The sequence below is a fragment of the Sarcophilus harrisii genome, chromosome 2 (assembly GCF_902635505.1).
Source record: "Sarcophilus harrisii chromosome 2, mSarHar1.11, whole genome shotgun sequence".
Classification (NCBI taxonomy): Eukaryota; Metazoa; Chordata; class Mammalia; order Dasyuromorphia; family Dasyuridae; genus Sarcophilus; species Sarcophilus harrisii.
The window spans coordinates 117,376,230-117,399,898 of NC_045427.1; the positions used below are offsets into that span (position 1 = coordinate 117,376,230).

At 37.0% G+C, this 23,669-nt stretch overlaps 1 protein-coding gene across 2 annotated transcripts in view; it reads left to right on the forward strand.

The window, feature by feature from the left end:
• Nucleotides 1–23,669, forward strand: part of LOC100930478 (hexokinase-2) — a 108,132-nt gene that overhangs the window by 31,826 nt on the left and 52,637 nt on the right. For both annotated transcript variants that reach the window (XM_031950665.1, XM_003757962.4), the window contains exon 2: nucleotides 7,300–7,462. In XM_031950665.1, the coding sequence (XP_031806525.1) occupies nucleotides 7,300–7,462 (163 nt within the window). The remainder of the gene's footprint in view (nucleotides 1–7,299; nucleotides 7,463–23,669) is intronic.

A 23,669-nucleotide genomic window follows, 5' to 3' on the forward strand; every position in this document is an offset into this window, starting at 1 on the left:
TCCAGATCACCCTCCCTGAATGCTCTCTAGCAACTCTTGAATGCCTGGGGTCCATGAACTTGCCTGGTAAAAAGTTAGATCTTTATTTTCCTTGATTCCCTTTGGGATTCTATGCATTTTATTGCATTTTAAAACATTATTTAAAATATATTTGAAACATTATTCTGAGAAGGGAGTCTGTGGTTTCACCAGATAGCCCGACAGAATCTGTCACAAAAAAGGCAAAGAACCCCTGTTCTACCCAGTCAATTTACATTCTAAAAGTGGGTATACTAGTGTAGATATGGCCTCCCTGATAGGATATGGTAAAGTAAAAAGAATATTGGAATTTGGAGTCAGGGAGTTCTGGATTTAAATCCTGCTTTTTATTCTTACTATCTATAAGAACTTGGGCAAGACAGTTAACCTTTGATCTTCAGTTTCTTCTTCAAAAGTAGTAATATTAAATCATAATTGAATTAAAGGGTCATGTAAATGTCAGTTATGATTATGACTTGATGCAACAGCCTAAGTTAACAGTAGTTTTTTTTTTTTTTTTTTGGCTGCCATCTTACATTTCCAGCTTTTTGAACTTGGTCAGTATTCTTCCCAAAACATGATATCCAGAACAGGATATGAACTTGCAGTAGCAGTAGTCACCTCTTTTGTTTGGAACATTATTCTTCTATTAATTCACAGCAAGACCCCATTAGCTCTTTTGTTTCCACGGAATCCTTCTGACTCAATAAGCTTGCTGCCCAACAAAAACCACACAAATGAATGAAAGCATGAATTGCTTTCTGGGCATATCTTACTTAATTTATTATACTTGGGTAGTTGGCTTTTTTGAATCCAGTTGTAGGATTTTACATAGTTTCAGTTGTTCAGTTTATGACTTTTCTCAACAAGATCCTTTTAGAATACAATTTTGCTATCCAGAATAGTTGATTCTTTGGCTTCTCCACTAAATTTCCACTAAACTTGTCATTGGGAATTCCCTTTATCTTGCAACATCCAGTCAAGCTTAGTTATTTCTACTTCATCAATATTCCCCTTAACCTCTTTGATGGTAGGGTAGAGTCACAGACTCCTTCTATTTAAAGAGATATAATAGGACTAAGTCTCCTCACACCATTTCTCTATTCCCAAACCATTTGCCTTTCAATGTTCTTTTGTAAGTTGTCATTTTCTCCTATTAGATTATAAGCTTCTTGAGGTATAAGCTGCTTGAGATCCGGAACTGTTTTTTTCATATTTGTATTTTTATCTCTAGCCCTTGGCACAGTGCCTGGCACCTAATAAGGGTATTATAAATGCTTATTGACTGTTGACTATCCCTCCATCTATAAGATAGATATAAATGTTTAACAGAATTTGCTAAGGACATTCTAGTAAGAAACCTTTTACCAGATTTACTGAGATCTGTCTTTGGGTTTAGTCAATTGTGTTGTCATTTATTTAGATTTTCCCATCCAAATGCCTTTCTTAAATCTAGACACACTGTATGTTTCTCTTATTGTATTCCTAAAAGGAAAGCCCTTGGTCTCTTAAGATTTGTTCAAAGAATACAATTCTCTGTCTTGAAATGAACATTTTTTTTAAAGTCTTGTGGAATCATGGTTGATTGTTTAGTTGATCAGAGTTGTCAAGTTTTTAAAAATTGTCATTTTTGTACCCTTGATGTTTTCCTTGTTCTGCTTACTTCCCTCTTCATTTTACCTGAGTATCCCCATGTCTCATTGAGACTATCTTTCCCTCTCATTTCTGCTCAGTGTAAGAATGTATTCCATTTCATTTCATAATGTAATGCGTTCTATTCTCTTCAGATACCAGTTTGTTCTGTCATTCCCTTTTATATAATGTTTTAAACAAGTCTGCAAAATGTTTTATGGCCACATTAGCCATACCACAACCTGCAGGTTCCAGTGGGAACAGTGCAGACTAAAGAGCTAAAAGGACCTGAGTTTCTGTTCTGACTCTGCCACTAAGTACCTCTGTGATTCTGGGCAAAGCAACTTCTCTGGGCCTTAGTTTTCTTATCCCTTATTTAAAGGGTCTTGGCAATAGTGACTTTAAGATTTCTTCTAGCTGCAGATATATAATTCTATGAGACACTCATAGACCATCTGATAGCAAAGGGAAGCTTATATAACCAGAGCATGGAAAGGATATTCAGCAATGACACAGCATTGATTCATCTGGATATGGCTCCCTTGCCTTTGTTGGCTATATACGTGCCAGAATCAGATGCTTTGAGGAGGGTTGGACTCTTTATAGGCTGGTTTTGTGTATTCAGGCCACCAGGAAGCTAAATCAATGATTCAAACCTCATTTATCCTGAGGCCAATTTAAGGCTCTAGAGTAGTTTCAGTTGAGCTTGTCCCATAAGGAAGAGAATCCCAGAAAAAGCTAGTCCAGCCTATGGAGCCAAAGATATTGATCTTACCACATTAGCCAAGAACAATTCATTTCTGAAATGGATATCACTGGTCAGAATGTCTAACCTGATTCTTATAACCCTCTCTTTCCTTTTGACTTTGATCATTATACATACTGCCTATACAACTCACACAGCACTTACAGACTTCCTTATATTATAGTTTTGCCTGTCTGATTTCACTAAATATATTATAAATGTCTGGAGGGAATTTCCTAGTTTACAAATATTTGCCTTGGCCATGGTCCTTGTACATAAGTAAGTAGTAGTTAAATGAAGATGTTTTGAACTTGATCTGTAGAGCAGATCTAGAGTCATAGAAGAGGGAATTTGCAAAAAAGTAGATTTAGACTTATATAAACATCTTAACATTTAGAGCCATCCAAAAGTGAAATGCATCTTCAGTGTCCTAGTGGAAGTCTTCAGATGGAGGGTAGATGATTCACTTCTAGATGTTGCTGTATAGAAAGGCTTTTTGTGTGTGGATGATTTGGAACAGGTGGTGCCTTCCAAAAACTGAATCTCTGAATGAGATTTAAAAGCTAGATCAGAGTAGAGCCCCAAGTATTTTGTCCTTCATTATCACCCTTACCCAGTCTTTGAAGATGTTTAAAGTGTAGGATTTTTAGGCTGAGTAAGACGAGATTGGGCAAAGTGAAAACAAATATGATCTGTGGTAGGGCAGGAATTAGAATTGTGATTTCATTGGCATAGGGAACTCTACAAATACAGATTGGTATCTATTTTGCTTTTAGAACAGAGCCATCAGATTCTTGGAGCAATACTATTCCTTGTGGTCTCAAACAAGATTTAAATGTAATTGGGAAATGGTTAACAAAATAAATAAAAATTCATTACACTGTAGATAATGCTAACAGGTGCTTTGTAAAGTCTATGTAGACTAGCTGGGATCCTCATGTATTCTTATTCTGTTTTGAGTTTGATATCACTGGCTCACACCACCCAGAGGTCAAGTGAGGGCCTGCGATCACAGAACCAGTGTGAGAGACAGAACCTGAGCCCAAATCTTCATTTTGGGGCTTTTTATTCATGATGTCACATAGCTTTACCAATACTATCCAAAGAAATTCATGAATTTATCTGGATCTTCACTAGTGTATTTGCTCCAAGTCTTTATTCCATACAAAATTCTATAGTCAGTATAGTCAATACCTTCCTCTCCCCCACCAATAGATGAAGTAGCCTAGTGCAGGTGGTGGTGGGGGGAGGTATTGCTGTGGGGAAGATTACCCAACCAGGAAGTGATTATCTAAGGGTTACCAAAGAGGTTTTATCTAAACCGGTTATTAACATAGCCTCTGCCACCACTAAAGTCTAAAGAAAAACTCTTCTTAGACAGATGACTCCTTTCTTTCCCTTTCTAGGATGTGGATAGAAATGAAGTCTTGGGTGGCTCCAGTGTTGTCACTGAAAACCCTGTGCACAGCTGCTGAACATTGAGATGGAAGTGCTGTTGTATGTTAATTGTGAGGTAGCACTGCAAATTTCAGAGCCATGTGCGATATTCTTTGTTTTTGTTTTTTAATATTGGGCTACAAAAACCAAAAAGGCTGGTATTAAGAAAGGAGAGCTGGTTTGGGAGTCAGGTAGAGTATTAATAACCTTCTGTCCCTTCTGTTAGCCTGTGTTACTCTTCTAGCTCAGCACAGAAGCAGAAGGAAGATCAAAACGTTCTGGTCACAAATTAATGGACTCATTCTCTTGGGATATTGGTATTATGGGCCTCTGGATTATTGTGTGTCTTCCAAGGACACACAAGATCACTTCAGTTTCAATAACTATTTAACGAGCTTTAATGTGCCCATGAAAATAATTTTTATGGTCACAAAGAAGGCCTTGTCTAGGAAAACTAAGCTACCAGTACTGCATGTGGGTGATCAAGGTCTTGGACTAAGACCTTGAAGCGGGCTGCCAAGGCCTTGATCTGAGAATTGAGATTCTTCCCACAATATACTGTTTGAGAGAAGGGGCTGACTCACACCTCTATCTTCATGCATCACTCACTGACTAGATAGGAGCAACAGAAACGAGGATAGGCAACAGGCAACCTCAGATGAACTTTGAGTCCAGGAAGACATAACTCATCTGGGTGCAAATTCCCGAAGTGCAAGTGTACCTCAGCTATGGGGGAGGGAAGAAAGAGTCCCAAGCAGAGTAAGTGTAGTTCCTATTCCAAAGGGAGAACTCTTGGAATACTTGAAGTCATTTATCTATCCATAGGTATTCATATGGCAGGCTCTAAACACAGACTCCCTTCCCTTTTTTCCTTAAGTACCTAGCTCAGGGATAAAGAGTTAGGGCTGGAATTCATATTTGACCTCTCTCTCTTTGCTGTTTTCTCTGCCTCAGTTTTTTTCAATTCTAGAAAAGATAATGATAGCACCTATCTCATATGATTGTTGGGAGGCTCAAATGAAATATTTATAAAGCATTTGAAGACTTGTAATAAATGCCTCTTCCCCTTCCCTTTTTTTCTTAATGGTTCTTGACTTTATCAAGGATTCTTCTGGTCTGGGTCTCTGTTCGAATGATTCATCTGTGTCTGAAAAGTCCATGTCCTTTGGTCTCTTTTTGTCTTACCAATGCTGTGATCCTAGATGTCTACTATGTGATCCTACTTCTGTGACATATCTTCCCATTTATGTCATTTATGATTGAATCCTTTCCAGTGGGTTGAATAAGAGATCACAAGATTAGCTGTTTCCTAACTTTCAGCCTGCTGCTGTTATAATTCATACTGAGGAGTGAAGGCTTCTTAATGAGATTAAAGCAGAGGGCTGGTTTGTGCAATTTGATCCCAATTAATAAGTAACATTTAATTGGATAGGCTTGATCATAGGAGAGAGTGATGGATTTCAGCTGGTTTCCTGAACCAGAAGAAAATTTAATAAGGAGAATTAGTCTTGTGCTGTTATTTCTTGGATTCTTGTGGAATCCAAAATAAAACAAAACTGCCTCTGATTTTTGACCACAGCATCATTTTGGTTCTCATAAATGATGTGATGGTAGATATCTTGAGGCTAGGAGATCTGGATTTATTTCCAGAACTTGGGAGTTGGGATACAATGATAAAGATTAAAGTGGACTTTGGGCATCTCCTCATCTCTAAAATCACACAGTAATATTTGCACTATCTCATAGAGTTGTGAATGAAAGTGTTTTATGATCTTTAAAATATCATAGAAAGGTAGGCTATTATTATTTGTTGAGTCCTTTATGAGATCTCTTACTTTTTTTCTGCAAAAATATTCTGTTTCTTTACATAGTGGATGCCTCCTGGCCCTAGATCTTCAGTTAAATGATTGTAGTAAAGGAATGAAGGAAAGATAGAAAGAAAGAAGGAGATAACACCCACTATGTTTTGGATGTATACTAAACACTTCAAATTTTCTCATTTGATCTTCACAACAGCACTGAGAAGTAGGTGCTATTATTCTCATTTTAAAGTTGAGGAAACTGATAGAACCTGGTTACATGACTTGCATAGTTTTTAGCTCTCCTCTGGTTAAATTTGAACTCTTTCTGACCACAGACTGAGTGCCATGTAGCTGTTTCTGTGCCGATGTTTTTGTCCCTACTTAACACTATTAGGTGGTTCATTGAATAGAGTGCTGGACTGGGGTCAGAAAGGCCTCAGTTCAAATGTGGCCTCAGGCATTTACCAACTTTGTAATCCTAGGCAAGTCATTTAACCTCTGTTTGCCTCTGGTCAAACCAGTCCAGCATTTTTGCCAAGAAAATGCCAGGACAATATTAGTGTGCTATGATGGTCTATGGGGTCATGAAGACATGACCCAACAACGACCACATCTATGAAATGTGCTACTTATAAGGTGGGAAATGCTCAGAGATGTTACTTTGATTTTATCTCAGAAAGCATGTTATCTCATTTACTGTACTTAATCATTTAGTGAAAAACACATGCATTTGGACCTCAGTTTTTTTCATCTGTGAATGAAGGAAATGGGATTATATGGCCTCTAAAATTTATTTCAGGAGAAGCAGCATGAGTAGATGGGTGGAATTGTGGGCTTAGAGTCAGGAAAAAAGGGTTTAAATCCTTGTTCAGATATTTACTAGCTGGTGACTCTGGTGTCAGTCTCATTGTTTTTTTCAGTCTGGAAAATGGGGATAATAGTGATGGTTGTATAAAGATCAATGAGATTATCTATGTAAAGTATTTTGTACATTTTAAATCACTAAGTAAATGTAGCTCTAAATTCAAGTACCTGGGATCTTGTAATAGCTGAAAGGCAAATCATGGGTATAGTCCACAGATGGGGAATTACTGCTCTATAGGACTTTCAGTAAGTTGAAGTTTGAGCCAATAACAATTAAGGTTCCTTGATAATAAGATCAGGAGGAAACTGGCATATTGCTTCATGTTCCAGTAAATGATGTTAAGGAGTCATAGATGCTGATCCTAGAGGACCCGGAATCCCCTCTACCGCAGTTCTGACAGTGGGTTCTTTGGCCCTCAGCTTGAAGACTTTCAAAGGAGAACCAGCCCTTTCTTTGTTGGTTCTACTTTGGGAAAATTCTTATTTGTATTAAGGAGTCTTCTCTTTTCTTGGACTTGGCTCATAGGAGGTGCTTAATAAATAGTTTTTTCACTTGTACATTCTCCAATTCTTTCGGATCAATGAGCTTTATATGAAGCAAGTATTTTATATGCAAAGCGCTGGAGAACCAAAGACAAAAAAATGTTAAGAAGATTTTCTTTTCCAAGCTCTGATTACTGCCTGTGGGAGGAGGGAGGGAAAAAGAGGGGGGAGAGAGGGAGGAGGAAGAAAGAGGGGGAAGGCCACAGATAGGGTCACTTGTTAAGCCATCTTGATCACATCTTGTTTTTCCTCTTCCAGGTTGATCAGTATCTCTATCACATGCGACTCTCAGATGAAACCCTTGAAGAGGTTTCTAAACGGTTCCGAAAGGAGATGGAGAAAGGGCTTGGAGCTGACACCCACCCGACAGCCTCTGTGAAAATGCTGCCCACATTTGTGAGATCTACGCCTGATGGAACAGGTAATGAATGAGCTGGAGAATGAAAAGAAGGGGCTGCTTCTAGTGTGCTATGTAATCGTTAATTAGTGTAGCATGATTTTTCCTTGAGCAGATGAGTAGGGATATCTTTTGTAATAAGGGATTTTCCATTTGGCATCAAGTTAATGAAATCTCATTGTAACATTACTCCCAGAATTCTGCCTAAGAGGTTCACCTTGGATTCTATCCAAAGCCTTGAAGTAAGTAAGGAAAACCTACTTTTTCACAAGGCAGACGGTAGAGTGTAGCATAGTAGAAAGAGCATTGAACTTGCTCATTCTTGACCTTGGACAAGTTATTTAAAACTTTCAGGGCTCAGTTTCCACCTTCAGAATGGTCTCTGATTTGTAAAGACCCTACCTAAAAGTTAAGTCTTCAAGATCATATATAATGCAGTACTTTTGAGACATGACCTCTACAATGCCTCTTAGAGCCTTTTTGGCTCTGAACCTGCTAACTTGTTAGCTTAACTTGAAAGCCATGTCTGGGCTCTGACCAGAGATAGGGAGAAATAGCTTAAGAAACCTTGGTGTGCTTTTTTCATTTCTATCAAGCATTCCTTAACCCTGGAGTGTTTGTTTAAGCCGCTAATGTCTGATTATATGCTTTTAAAAGACAAGGTTATATACTTTGTACAACAAGGATTCTGTGAATCTTGGGAATAGCTTTTGACCCACTTACAATATTAATTCTCAAGGTCATAAAATTTAAAGCAGGAAAGCACCTTAGTTCTTTTTCTACCTTGTAAACCCTCTTCATCTTCACTCCTCAAAAAAAAAAATTTACAGATGAAGAAACTTAAACTTATAAAAGTCTTTCCTGAAAGTTATCAAGTCTAATAAATAGTTGTCTTCTAATTTAAATCTGTGGGAGGATATGGGAAGCAGTGTGCCATAGTGGGTAGAATTTGGGTTTTTGGGGGGGAGAGTGTGATGTGGGGGGAGTCAGAAGACTTAGATTTGTTTTTCCTCACATAGCTGTACAACCTGAGTAAATCACTTAATCACACTCTGCACAATTTTCCCAACTATAAAATAGGAATAATTCTAGCATCGAACCCCACTGGGTTGTTAGAAGAATTAAATGAAATGAAAGTGTTTTTCAACTTTTAAAACATTAATTAATTAAATCAGATATTAAACAATTACTCCAACTTCGTTGTTTTTTCTACCATCTTGTACTGCCATGATTTATTTGCTTATGTAGTGCTCTGTCTCTGTCTCTGTCTCTTGTCTGTCCGTCTGTTTCTGTCTTATCTATTTCTATGTCTTGAGCTAGTATTTATGTATCAATTTTTGTCTCTCTGTCTCTGCCAATTGTCCTCTGATAGTCCTTGTGCCCACAAACTAGGAATTGGCACCAGAACATTGGGCCTCTATGTGGGGTGGATTGATCTGAGTCTATTCTCTCTCTCTCACCTCTCCCATCCCAAAACACACCAACATTTTTTTGCTTTCTCTGCTAGATGGAAGGGAGCCTGAGTGTGTCTCCCACAGTTTCCTCACTCAGAAATTTCCAGGTCTTTTTGTCCTACTTCCTGCTCTTGAGAAATATGGGGATTTAATGTATGAACAGATTTCCTCTTTATCACTTCTGTTGTCTACCTTTTAAATGGAAATGGGGTTTTTCCGAGGGAGTGTTATTTACTCTGACTGCTGGGTTTACCTCTACCTTTTGAAGGACAGAACAGAACACCCTGGAGACTCTCAAGTACTTCTAGTCTGAGTGTGGTAGAGCACAACCGTGTGACTTGGGACCAGACTTTCACTCCCTAAAAGTGGAGTTTCCTCGTCTATAAAAGGGGAAATAATTCTTCATTGTGTATTGGCAAGTAATTACAGTGAGAGAAAACTTTTGCTTGAGTTTGGAAGGGTTTTTTTTTTTTTTGTTTTTTTTTTTGCGCTGCTTTCTTTGGGTCTTATGCCTTCTGAAAATGGTTATTTTAAGACATTGTACTTAGAATATAGATATGAAGATAGTTGAAAAATGACGGTTCTTTCTTTCAAAAGCTTTGTACTCTAATGGAATTATATATATAGGAATAAGAATGATTATAATAATAGTTATTAATAAGGTTTGCAAAGTGACTTACATGTTATCCCATTTGATCCTCCTACCTACCTTGTAAGATAAGATACTCGCTGCTTTTTCTATAAATAAGGAAACTGAAGCAAAGAGACTTTTGTGTAGGATCACTAAGCTAGGGAGGGTTTGAATTCATTTCCTCCTGATCCCATATTGTGTATTCTATTCACACTACCATATTACCCCAAAGGAATCATACACAGTTCATTTGTAGAGAGATCTGTGTCAGGAGATTGATACAGGAAGACTTCATGGAAATGAAGTTAATCTAGGTATTGGAGGAAAAGAATTTTAACAGGCAAATGAGGAAGGAGTATTTTAGACATGAGATGTCCAAATGTAGAAAAGTGGGAGATAAATCATAAAATCATAGCTTGAGAGCTAGAATGGACCTTAGAGGTGTCAAGCAGCCAAAACTCTTATTTATTTATTTAATAAAACATATGCATGGGTAATTTTTCAACAATGACCCTTGCAAAACCTTCTGTTCCAACTTTTCCCCTCCTTCCTCCCACCCCTTTCCCTAGATGGCAGGTAGTCCAATACATGTTAAATCCAAAATATGTGTACATATTTCTACAGTTATCTTGCTGCACAAAAAACCTAAGAAGAAAAACAAAAACACAAAATGGGAGTGGAATTGCTATGTTGTGGTCCACACTCATTTCCCACAGTTCTCTCTCTGGGCGTAGAAGGCTCTTTTCATTACTGAACAATTAAAATTGGTTTGAATCATCTCATAGTCCATCACAGTTGATAGTTATATATTGCTGTGTATAATCTCCTCGTTTTGCTTATTTCACTTAGCATTACTTCATGTAAGTCTAGGCCTCTCTGAAATCATCCTGTTGGTCGTTTTTTACAGAACAATAATATTCCATAACATTCATGTACCATAACTTAATCAGCCGTTCTTCAATTGATGGGCATCTACTCAGTTTCCAGTTTCTGGCCACTACAAAGAGGGTTCCCACAAACATTCTTGCACATACAGGTCCCTTTCCCTTCTTTAAAATCTCTTTGGGATATAAGCCCAGTAGAAACACTGCTGGATCAAAGGGTATGCACACTTTGATAACTTTTTGAGCATAGTTCCAAATTGCTCTCAAGAATGGTTGGATTCATTCACATTTCCACCAACAATGTATTAGTGTGCCAATTTTCCCACATACCCTCCAACATTTCCTGTCAATCTGAGTGGTGTGTAGTGGTATCTCAGAGTTGTCTTAATATGCATTTCTCTCTGATCAATAAAATCAAATTTCCTCATTTCACAGATGAGGAAGTTGAGACTTAGATGTGAGGTTAAATGGACAAGATAAACACAGAGAGTGAAAGAGAAAGGATGACATTAAATAGGGCTATAAATTAGATTGGAGCCAGAGTCTGGAGGACTTTACAAGGAATTATTGGAAAACACCTGAATGTAAAAAGATTTTTGAGGAGTGGCTACACTTTTTAAATTTTTATTATTATTTTAAAATCCTGTAGAGGATTGCTTAGAGAAGGGAGAGATTGGAATGACAAAGACCAGCTTATAATAAACTGCTGTACATGATGATAGTATTGGTAATGAGTAGAAGGAAAGGGATAAATGAGAGATGTAGAATTTGGCAAAAGTATGACAGAGATGAGGGAAGAGGAGGAGGCAGATAATATGAATGTGGCATTTCTGGTAGAATATTCATCCAGATGAATTAAATGACTTGGCCTATTAACCAAATTAATAAGTTATCAGAGACAGGATTTGAATTCAAGTCCAATTTTCTAGTCACTGTTTCTTTTAGCTCCCAGGAGTAATATTTACTTGTGGCTTCTTTTTAAAAAAATCTTTCATTGACATATTTTGTTTTTGTATCTTTATTTCTGAATATTTCCCTTATTTCTTTCCCAGCTAGATCCCTTGCAAGAAAGGAGAGAGGGAGAATTTTTCACCAAAAGAACGATTATCAAACTGCCTCAGAATATACGAAATAATCTACATAATAGGTCTCACAGTTGTGCAAAAACAGATGATTTTTCTAAAATTTTTTCAGTGACTAATTCTCAGTCATTATTGTAAGAACTTTTTTTGAGTTTTTAGAATTTGTTTTCATTATTCCTTATGTTTGTCCAACTTTTCATGATTCCATTTGGAATTTTCTTGGCAAAGATACTGGGATGTTTTGCCATTTCCTTCTCCACCTCATTTTACAGATGAGAACTGAGGCAGTTAACTGACTTTGCCCTGGGTCACATAGCTAGTTAGTGTCTTGAGGTGGGATTTGATCTCAGGGTTTCCTGATACAAGGTTTGGGACCAATCCACTTTACTACCCAGCTACCCCAGCTATTGTAATTTACATTGCTGTAATCACTGTGTTTTCCTGGTTCTTCTTACTTTATTCTGTATCAATTCATGTAAGTCTTCTAATCCCTCTTGCTTCATATTTTGCCCAAAGAGATAATAGTAGTTATTTTGTACTAATGCTAATCTAAAATTTTCAAAACTTATTTTAAAAGTAGTATTTTACTGATAAATAAGAATCTATTTTTAAATATTCTATTCATTTGCCACAATTTGTTTAGCTGTTCTCTAAATCAAAAGGTATTTTACTTTGTTTCCTGCCATTTGTTTACCACAAAGTCCTACTGTTAATCTTGGTCTTTCTGGTCTCTAACTGGCCAAAGGATCCAAATACTTTGACATTTGGATCTTTTTTTTTTTTTTTTTTGTCTTTTAAAGCAAAAAGAAAATTATTTTCAGAATGGTTAAGTGAATTCAAAACTCTACATTACTGTGCTTTTTCTGCAGCTTTTCAACATTATTTCCATATTTGTTATCTTTACCAGTATACTGGGAGCGGTGCAGTAAATTTCAAAATAACTTCATCATTACCTAATTTTAGGCCCAGCAGGAAGTAGTCTTAACCTCACTGAAATTTGCATCTGAAGACTAGATGTAGATAGTAGGGCAAATCAGGGCTCCACCTTCTATTGGGGCCTTGGACTTAAAGGAACTATAAATATCAAACTATCAGTTCATGCCCTTCTTTCCATCTGTGGAGTATGTGCCAACTGTGGAAATCTGTTTTCTGAGACTAGTAAAGTTCTCTTGTAAACTAGAGGAGGGTAGGTGTGGGTATTGTCTCACAGGTTTCCTGTCCAGGGGATTTCATCTTGTCATATTTCAGAACAGTTATAATTAGTGGAAAGTTTTTCCTTGGGAGTCTACTATCTCATTCCCTAAGATTAGATTTAGATATGTAAAAACAAATATCACTTCCAGTGTATTACTTCCCCCTACAAAAAGGCTTCAATTTTGTAGTACTCTAGGCTTCAGTGGTGGTTGTTGATGGTTTTTGATAGAACTTTCTGACATTCTAGTTATATTATTTGGGTTCTATGTTTTATTTAGAAAGAAATTGCTAAAGTTGGAGAGTGTTTAGAGAAGGGAAACCATGTAGTGAAGGAATTGGAAATCAATTGGAAATCCATAGCTGGATTTCAACTGGAAGAATGGCATTTAAAAAAAAAAAAATCCTGTATTGCAGCTTTTGTTTTTACATCAACTGTATTTATCCTAATCTCTTCCCTTCTCAATCAACCCTCATAATAAAGAAAAAATATGAAAAAAAGTTCAGTAAAACTAATCAAGATATGAAAACAATTGACATTATATGCAATGTGCTATTCCCAAGAGGCATCCCACCTCTGGAGAGAAGCTTGTGGAGATCCCTTTTCCTGTTTTCTTTGGTCATTTTAACTTTCATAGCATTAAGTTTGTGTGGTGGTGGTAATTCTTTCCATTTACATTGTTGTAGTTTTCATGGTGGTGCATCAGTTCATATTAGTTTTCATTTTCATAATTTTTTTATGGCACAGTAATTCATGAACATGAACCACAATTTGTTGAGTCATTCATTCCTTGGTTGATTTTTTTTTTTTGGACCTGTTTGCTTCCAATTGTTTGCTGTGATAAATATTTTTGCATTTCATTTTTTTGACATTTACTTCTTACTAATGGAGTCCCTGTGCCAAAGATTAAAAAATATTTTAGTCACTGTTAGTGGGAAAAAAATTCTTGCAATTGTTTGTTTCCCATTGAAAATAGGAATGATGGGGGAGAGTTTGCCATAGAAGAAAGCCAGGTTTGAATGACTGGGCTTAGTAAATAGTAAATTGTCTCAATTTCCTGATTATAAAAAATAAAAGTTTAAGTTGGTCATTACTCTTAATTATTAGAGCTGGTGTGACTTTGGTAAGAGAAAAATAGAATGAATATCTTTTATTTTGCAGAAGTATGCTTTTCTAACATATAAAAAAGAGGTGAGAAAACCAGGTAAATTTTTTTTCACAAGAGTTTTATTGTTATGAGCCAGAACTTGAAACAAGGTGATAATTTAAGGGAGATGTTAGAATGCTAGTGTTAACTCAGTGGAATTGATACAATGCTTATTGGTTCACACATTAGAGCAAATCCTTATAAAGTGTTAAATCACTAATATTGATAGAAACAATGCTTGTGTTTGCACCTTTAAGAATTTACACATTAGCTCACACATTGGAGTATGGGAGATTCACAAAGTTAACTTTGTAACTTTGTGAATTCACACTTCCCATAATCCCACTCTCAGAGAAGGAGTCAACCTTTGAGAGAGCATAAAAACAGCTGAGCTCAGTCAGCAGGGTTCAGTTGAAAAGATTGAGAGGGAAGCGTCAGTCAGTTCAGAAGAAGCCACAAGTCTGAGTTGAGCTAGAGCCAGAAGTCACTTCAGAAGATTGACAGAGTGAGAGTTCAGTTGGGGAGATTCAGAAGCTAATCTGGAGTTGGGCAGAATAAGATTCAGAGAGAGCCTGAAGCTAGCAACAAGAGCTCTTGGAACCAAAGAAAGCTAACTGGGCTATTTTGGAAGAAACAATAAAGAACTACTTTAACATCTGGCTGAATTTGGAGTGATTATTACTCTGAACTGAAATTAAGGCTGCCTCCAGAAAACTTCCCCAGGAAATCTGCTCTCAGAGAACTATCATATATTATAAAAAAGAAGGGAACACCACATTTTGGCATCTGAACATGGGGCAAAATCCTGATTCCAGTGGAAAAGTCTCCTCAACCCAGAAATGAGGCTGAGTACAACATAGAAATTTTGTTAAGTAGAATTTCAGCTACGATGGGAGAGATGTTTAGAAAACAGCCTTCTGTTTCTGTTGAAGGAAAATATTTAGAGAGCATTGTCAAGGTTATGAAAAGCCAAGGTTTGATTATAATTCTGGAGCAGATCATCAAAATTTTAGAAATTGTAAAGCATATAGGTGCTTGGTTCTCTGTGGAAAAAGAATTTGATCTAGATGAGTGGAAATTAATAGGAGAGCAACTGGGTGAATACTACAATTCTAATCCAAATTCATTGGAGTGGAAATTAGTAGAAGAGGATCTTTGTCAATTCTGCAATAAAAATGCAATTTTCAAAAACGTACTTAATACACATAATTTAATATAACTGCCTTTAGGAAATTATATAAGCTTTAGAAAAAGGAAAAAGAAAGAGCACTGGGGAAGGTGCCAACTAAACTAGGTGAAAAGGAGGAAGAATCAGATAAGAATGGAGTTAAGTACAATTTTGAGTGTGATAACTTCACAGCATGAGAAATCAGATAATTCCACATCTCATTACCCTTTCCCCTCAATTAATTCTTCATGGGTGGAGGAAGAAGGGCAAGGGAGAGAGGCAAAAATACAATCAGCATCTCCTGTGAAGCAGAATATGACAAGATTTGAAAAGGCATTGATTAAGGCAAAAAATGAAGATGTATCTGATTTTATAAATGCATATCTTGTGATTGAAGAGCTCGACTCTTCAGGTCAAAAAGGGAGAAGATATACTCCTTTTAGTTTGGAAAAAATTAAGGATTTGAAAAAGGGTTGCACTCTTTTTTTAATATATATTTTTTTATTTTAATAACTTTTTATTGATAGAATCCATGCCAGGGTAATTTTTTACAACATTATCCCTTGCACTCACTTCTGTTTCGATTTTTCCCCTCCCTCCCTCCACCCCCTCCCCCAGATGGCAAGCAGTCCTATACATGTTAAATAGGTTACAGTATATCTTAGATACAATATATGTGTGCAGAACTGATCAGTTCTCTTGTTGCTCAGGGAGAATTGGATTCAGAAGGTAAAAATAACCCAAGAAGAAAAACAAAAATGCAAGTTTACATTCCTTTCCCAGTGTTCTTTCTTTGGATGTAGCTGCTTCTGTCCATCCTTGATCAATTGAAACTAAGTTAGATCTTCTCTTTGTCAAAGAAATCCACTTCCATCAGAATACATCCTCATACAGTATTGTTGTTGAAGTATATAATGATGTCCTGGTTCTGCTCATTTCACTCAGCATCAGTTCATGTAAGTCTCCCCAGGTCTCTCTGTATTCATCCTGCTGGTCATTTCTTTCAGAACAGTAATATTCCATAACATTCATATACCACAATTTACTCAACCATTCTCCAATTGATAGGCATCCATTCATTTTTCAGCTTCTAGCCACTATAAACGGGGTTGCCACAAACATTTTGGCACATACAGGTCCCTTTCCCTTCTTTAGTATCTCTTTGGGGTATAAGCCCAGTAGAAACACTACTGGATCAAAGGATATGCAGGGTTGCACTCTTTATGGGGCTATAACATCTTATGTGAAAATGTTACTAGATAATTTGTCTTATGAAATCTTAACCCCGATTGATTGTAAATCCATAGCTAGAACATGTTTAGAACCTGGACAAAATTTGTTGTGGCTTTTGGAGTTTCATGAATTATGTAAGATTCAAGCCCAAGGCAATAGGCAAACAGGAGCTATTGTACAAATAGCTTTTGAGCAACTAGCTGGTAAAGGTCAGTATGGGAAGAATTCAGAACAGATTTATTATCCCATATCAGTGTATGAGCAAATTTCTAAGGCTGCAATAAAAGCTTGGAGTTCTCTACCCAGACAGAAAGATGGATGTGAAGCCTTCACAAAAATAGAGCAAACTGGAGTTAATGTACAAATCACTTTTGACCAACTAGCAGGTGAAGGTCAATATGCAGAGAATTCAGCACAGATTAATTACCCCACAACAGCTTATCAGCAGATCGCAATTGCTGCTATAAAATCTTGGGGTTCCCTTCCAGTAAAAGATCGGGGGGAGGCCTTCACAAAAATAGAGCAATGTCCCAATGAACCTTTTGCAGATTTTGTGGGACATTTGCAAACAGCTGTAATAAGAACCATTGGAGATAATGATGCCATAGAAATAATGACCAGACATCTGGTTAAGAAAGATGACAATGAGGTTTGCAAAAGAATTATCTGGGGACTAGACAAAAATGCTCCTTTAGAGGAAATCATAAGGCGCTGTGCCACAGTGGGCACAAATGCTTATTATACCCAGACTATGATGAATATGGGAAGACAGGCTCCCTCTTAGAGAGCAAGGGACTTCTAGAGAAAATTGATGTTTTCAGTGTGGAAAAGTTGGACATCTTAGAGCTCAGTGTAGATATAAAGATAGAGTGAGAGGATAAGGTGAGAGAAAACCCAAAACCCCATGTCTAAAATGTAACCGAGGCTTTCACTGGGACTCCAAATGTAGAATGACCCAGAGAAATGAGAGGCAGGGCCAGCCCCAAGATATCAATCAAAAGACAGATGGGGCATGATAGCAGCTGAGGTTACACCCAGAGAGTCTTTAGAAGGTCAGGACTCTGATGTGATCAATTAGGCTAAAAGTAGTCAGATAGCAGAAAGAGATTACAGTTGGGGAGAATACAGGCCTTTTAACCCAACAGGGCAGTATCCAGTGCAAACAATTCCAATGTAATTGCCAGATAATGAGGACAAATCCCAAAAGTGGTAACTGCCTGGGAGAGAGAGGGTTTGCTTGTATTTCTACAGATGGAGAAACAATCAGATGGATGCCAATGAGACATATTCGCCTTGTCCATCAGAGAGAGAGAAAAAGAGAGAAAAGCCTCAAAACAAAGGAGAAGATTTAAGAAACATCTGGCACTGAAAGAGGAGCATGGCTGACAAGCAAGAATCATTGGATTCCTTGAGATGAATAATTGTTGATGAGACTATTGCAGTACTTCAAAGCTTACAGGAATTATTGGATTCCTGGCACATGAACTAATGGACAATGGATTCCTTTTGGACTTTTTCTAGAACTTATGGACATGTATAAATTTTCATATTGATTCATGCTATTTGTTACATTACTATTAGCCTGTGTTATTGCTATGTGCTTATATATCTTATGTAATTATGTGTAATGCCTCTCATATTGATGGATTTATGTATACCTGTTTCAAATGAGCCCCTTCAGAAACCCACTAATCTGATTTGATTTCCCATTTCCTTTGTTTTCATCTCTCTTCCTGAGATGTCAGGGAGGGTGTGATCATCTTCTTTTTATGGTATTTTCACTTCTTTTTTGAGCAGTCAGGGAAGGTGTGATCACCTTTTTTGGGGTTCTTACCTCCTTGAGAAGTCAGGGAGGTTATGACCACCTATCAAAAGAAAGCGGGAGATGTTATGAGCCAGAACTTGAAACAAGGTGATAACTCAAGGGAGATGTTAGAATCCTAGTGTTAACTAAATGGAATTGATACAATGCTTATTGGTTCACACATTAGAGCAAATCCACTAATATTGATAGAAACAATGCTTGTGTTTGCATCTTTATTCACATTAGCTCACACATTGGAGTTCACAAGTATGGGAGATTCACAAAGTTAACTTTGTAACTTTGTGAATTCACACTTCCCATAATCGCACTCTCAGAGGAAGAGTCAACCTTTGAGAGAGCATAAAAACAGCTGAGCTCAGTCAGCAGGGTTCAGTTGAAAAGATTGAGAAGCTAGCAACAAGAGCTCTTGGAACCAAAGAAAGCTAACTGGGCTATTTTGGAAGAAACAATAAAGAACTACTTTAACATCTGGCTGAATTTGGAGTGATTATTACTCTGAACTGAAATTAAGGCTGCCTCTAGAAAACCTCCCCAGGAAACCTGCTCTCAGAGAACCATCATATATTATAAAAAAGACAACACCACATTTTATTTCCTAATTACATGTAAAGATAGCTAAATTGAATGCTGAAAACTATTTAACATAGATTCAGGTAAAATTTAGTAGCTTCAAAATAGTTTGTTCCCAACACATTGTTTTTTTAGCAGCCAGGCTTGATGTGTGATGATGTTGAAGGTATTCCAGATCCCCCTAAATTCTATCTTTTCAGATGCCTAGAGCCCTTCTTAAAACATAAAACATGTTATCAGGAAGGGGTCTGACACCCCCTTTGTTCTTCATAAAAATCCTCCTCAGCTCCTTCATTTTGATGTGAAGGCCACTTTGGCTTAAAGGTTAGACCTACAGAATAAAATCCCTGAAGGGGCCCTGCTATCTCAAAAGGCCAGAAATATTGAGTGCCTACTGAATGCCAGATGATATGGTAAGGACTGGGATGACAAAGAAGGGTAAACATAATGTCTCTTCTTGAGGATCTCACAGGCTAATGGGGGGAAGACTTCTCAGCTCATAGTCCCCTAGTGGGGACTATGAAAACCAAGCTACCAAAGCTTTCTTTTCTCCTGTTTTTTTTTTTCCCCCCTAATAAAGGTCTTCTACATAGCACAAATGTCAAATGTAGATTGTCTAGTGCCTTGAGTCTGCAGCCAACTTTTATAAGTCTGGCTGCCATTCGTAACTGCTTCTTGGCCCAGATGACTTGGTTTCAGGTTCACTCTGAGAAAAGCTGAATTAGCTGGCTTTCCAGACTAAAAGGGAGAGCTTAATTGGATCCTTCACATTTTTAAGTTCCCCTCTCCTCTCTTCATTTTAATAAAAATGAAACACTTAATCTGGAAAAAAACTATCTCATGTGCCAAGTATTGAGAAGAATCTAGTGATAGTGATAGAAATCTCTGAAAGGGACTTTAACTCTACTCTCTGCTCCAGGCAAACTATAGTATTCTGCCTTTCCCCAGGCAAATTTACATTTGGTTCTCTTACTGCTTACCTTTGCTCATTCTGTTCCTGGTTCCTTTAATTTCCTTCTTCCTTTTCTTCATACTTGTTCAATTACTTCCCTGTCTATAAATTAAGCCCCATTCAAATGGCCACTTTCTTCTTGAAGCTTTCTCTGGTCTCTACTTCTCCTTACCTCAGTCTGTAAGGCTATTCCTTCAGATAATCCTTTGGTTTGAACCTCTCCAATGAATCCCCTGTTTACTATTGTATGTATATACCTACCTAACTTTATAGACTAAAAGTGAAGACCTAGTCCTATCTAAATTTTGTGTGGCACCCAGCTGTGCACCATAATAGGTGCTTGTAAATAGAGAATGAATGTCGAAGGACAGGCAATTGATTGGGACCTGAAATAGTAAGGAGATTTAAAAACAATGTAGAATAGATAAGACCTTTTGAAGTAGTTTACAGCAGACTCAGATAATATTGGTAAAGACAAAATGATGCCAGTACAGGGCTGGTATTGTACCACGTTAGATCCATTTTTACTGGAGATCTGCAAATGGTTCATTAAAATTCGCCAGACCCATTGGAGACCTATTTCCCACCTGTGAATTCTGGAAGGCCTAGCTAATTATTGTTGTGCACTGCATATTCAGTTAAGAGTAATGAATAATAATTAAGGTAAAATGAAGATTCTATAAATGGAAAAGATTTTAGGGAATTTATGTCTGTTATGGTTCTTTTGGGGAAATGAATCTGCTAAGAAGGAAAGTATCATTAATCTAGGCAGATGATTTTGAATAGGTCACTTTAAAAACCTGCCATTTTCATGAGTGTGGGTTCCTCCACTCCAGTGCAAATCAGCATAGCATGATAGTATAATAGAGGTTGGGACCTGAAATAAGGAAGAATTGGGTTTTGCTCTAAATGGGTCACTTGAGCCTTGGATCAGCTTCCTCTTGATATAAAATGGGCAGAATAATATCCATAGAACTTAACTTCACAGATTTCCTGTGAAAGATCAAATGAGACAATATATATAAGGTACTGTATATGTCTGGTGTCATCATTATTATTATCATCATCCTCCTCCTCCTCGCCACCACCACCACCACCACCATCATCATCGGCACTCTTCCATATCGTAGTTCTGTCAAGCTTTCTGATTTGGTGTAGCTAAAATAATTCACCCCCCAATGATTATCTTGGGACTTTGATAGATTATCAGTAGATAATAGTGTCTTTTCTTAGTCCCATGATCAAATATTTATAGCTGCCGAAGTTTTATGTTCTTCTGGTATAGTCTCTGAGAACCCACCTCATTTCCATTACGCATCTAAGTAAATCTTGAATAGGAAATGAATCTCTAACCCTAACCCTAACCTTTTTTGTGTGTCCTAGATCCCTTTAGTACCCTGAGGTAGCCAAGAGAATGGTTCTGTTGCATATGTATAATTTTTTCCATACAAATTCACAGATCCTGAAACCCATCCAAAGAACATGGAAGCCAAATCCAAAACCACCTGCTTTGGGTTCATTTTAGAAAAGTCTTTATAATATTAAAAGACAGATCCTTGCTTAAGATACTCAGATTGAATTAATATGGATAAAATTGCAAAATGAGGGGATTATTACAGCAAAGCTGATTTTTTTCTCTTTGGAAACAGGTCATTTAGGGTTTTGTATTATTCAAACATAAGTACCACCACCCTAATACCCAAGATGAAAAATTTATCAATGATTCAGGGGTTATAGTTCAGTCTTAGAAACAAAAATAGTTTTATGGGGACCGTTACATGGCATAGGGGATAGAGCACCAATTCTGAAGTCAGGAAGACCGGAGTTCAAATTTGACCTCAGACACTTAACACTTGCTAGCTCTGTGATCCTGAGCAAATTTCTTAATCCCAGTTGCCTCTGGGGAAAAAAAAGCTTTATAGTAGCCTACCATCCTCCTTAGCCCAGTTCTTACAGGTATCAATCTGTCTCATTTCCTGTGCCACTCATTTGTCATTTATCAGACAGTCCTGTATGGTTTCATATTTTTAGGTTTTTATCCCTTCTGACAACGATCCCATCAAATCCAAATTGTAGTGTGGAGATCAACTCTGTTAACCTGTTGGATTATGGATTTTTTTAATCATAGCAAATTTCAGAGATTATTTCCTAAGGGATTATGTTCTGTTTATTTGACCTGCATTCAAATTCCACTTTTGGAACTTCTTTAGATGTTTGACTATGGGCAAATTATTTCATTTCTTTGAAGCTTAATTTCTCCATCATTAAAGTGGTTATAATAAATATCAAATCATTTTTATAATTAATATCAAAGAAAGGGTTATTTATATCAACAAAATCAGTCTCTTGAAATATCAAAGCATATGCTTCTAAATGGATTATATCTTTTGTTGTCTAGGGTTGTGGGGATGTATTAGTCAAATGATTTTAGGCTGGCAATTAAGAATAAAATGATGAGAATTGATTTTTATGTGACATTTCCTGTTTACAGAATATTTTATATTTATTATCCCAATTTGGTTCTTAGAGCAACCTAGTCAGTTAGGTGTGAATATTGTTTCCATTTTCCAGATGAGAAGACTGATATGTAGAGGTTAAATGCCTTACCTCAGGATCACTCATTTAAGGTTCTCAGGTAGAATTTGAGTTGAGTACTTTCTGACTTTATGTCTAATATTGAATCCATAATGCTAGGTTGCTTCTGACTGCCTTAGTGCTTTATGGGTTTCCTGGGTGGGATTAGAGGGAAAAAATTAAAAGTAAAGTAAGATCTGGGCCCTGGAAAAACAAGGTTTGGACAAATAAAACTCCTAACCAAACAGGCTAGTTCAGTGGAAGTAATATATGTTAAAGAGAAACTAGATTGATACTATGTGCATATGGTCTATTGTGGTTAGGGAAGTAATAAAAGTAGGGAATTGAAGAATGGATTTAGCTGTTACCTTCTAATTATACCAACAAACTCAATACTGTTGCTAAGGTTATCCATCAGGAATTAGCCCCATGGGCAACATAATTGTTAATTTAGGAATAAAGGGACAAATAGCCATTTGTACTAAGAAAAAACCTATTATAAGAGATTAATACATTCTGCTCAACAGATCAAATACAATAAAAGCTGCTACATAGCCTGTGTTTTAACAGTCAGAATGACAATGATTATAATAATTCAATTTAGTATTTTTTTTAATTGGCAGCCCTACGTATTGTACAGTTTAGGGCTTTTTCTTTTTCCCACTTGTGACCACTTTTTAAATGAGAAATTTTACATGATCCCTTCTCCAATTTGAGCTGAGGTGTTTCTGGAAGTGTTTGTGCATATATAGTGCAAAATGTACATATTGTGTGTTCAGAACCAAGGCTACAGTGAAGTTGCTTAATATAATATGGGATGCAACTTGGGAATGCTCTTCCTGAAACGCCTTGCATTCATTACATGTTAGATTTTGAATTAATTTTTGTTCAGAAGCTTTTTACTATTGAGAAGCCTTTTACTGTTAACTAATTTTTTGCAGCCCCCATGTGGACCCCGAATGGGATCGCAACCAACGGTTTTAGGTCTGGTATAAATGATATAGTGGTAAATGAAACAAAATATCTAATTGGGAAATGGCCATAGGGTGCTAGCTTGTGAAGTATTTTACTGTTGCTGAGATCATACCACTAATGAGAATAGGACTCAATATAAACAAATAGATCCCACTGTATCATATTTAAAGATGTGGTTGATTTTTGTTGTTGTTGTTGTTGTTACAAAGGCTCATCTTTTCATTTTAAGACGATTACCTCTCCATTCTTTATTATTAACTTCTTGGGCAAAGAAAGTTCATCACTTGGTGGTCTTAACTTTTGAAGATGGGCCTATCTGAACTTAGGCCCCTTTGTCTCTGTAAGCACCTATGGAAGCCTTTTCTGACTCTATTAGCTCACAGGGGTCACTTCCATGCCAAAGGGAAGCATTGCTGGAGGACTTTTGCTGATACACGTCTCAAGTGACAGAAGTTGTCTATATTTTGTTGTCTAATACAGCAAGTTAAATGGAAGTTGCTCATTATTGCTTATTGTGAAGTTGCTCCCGGGAACTTCTAAGATG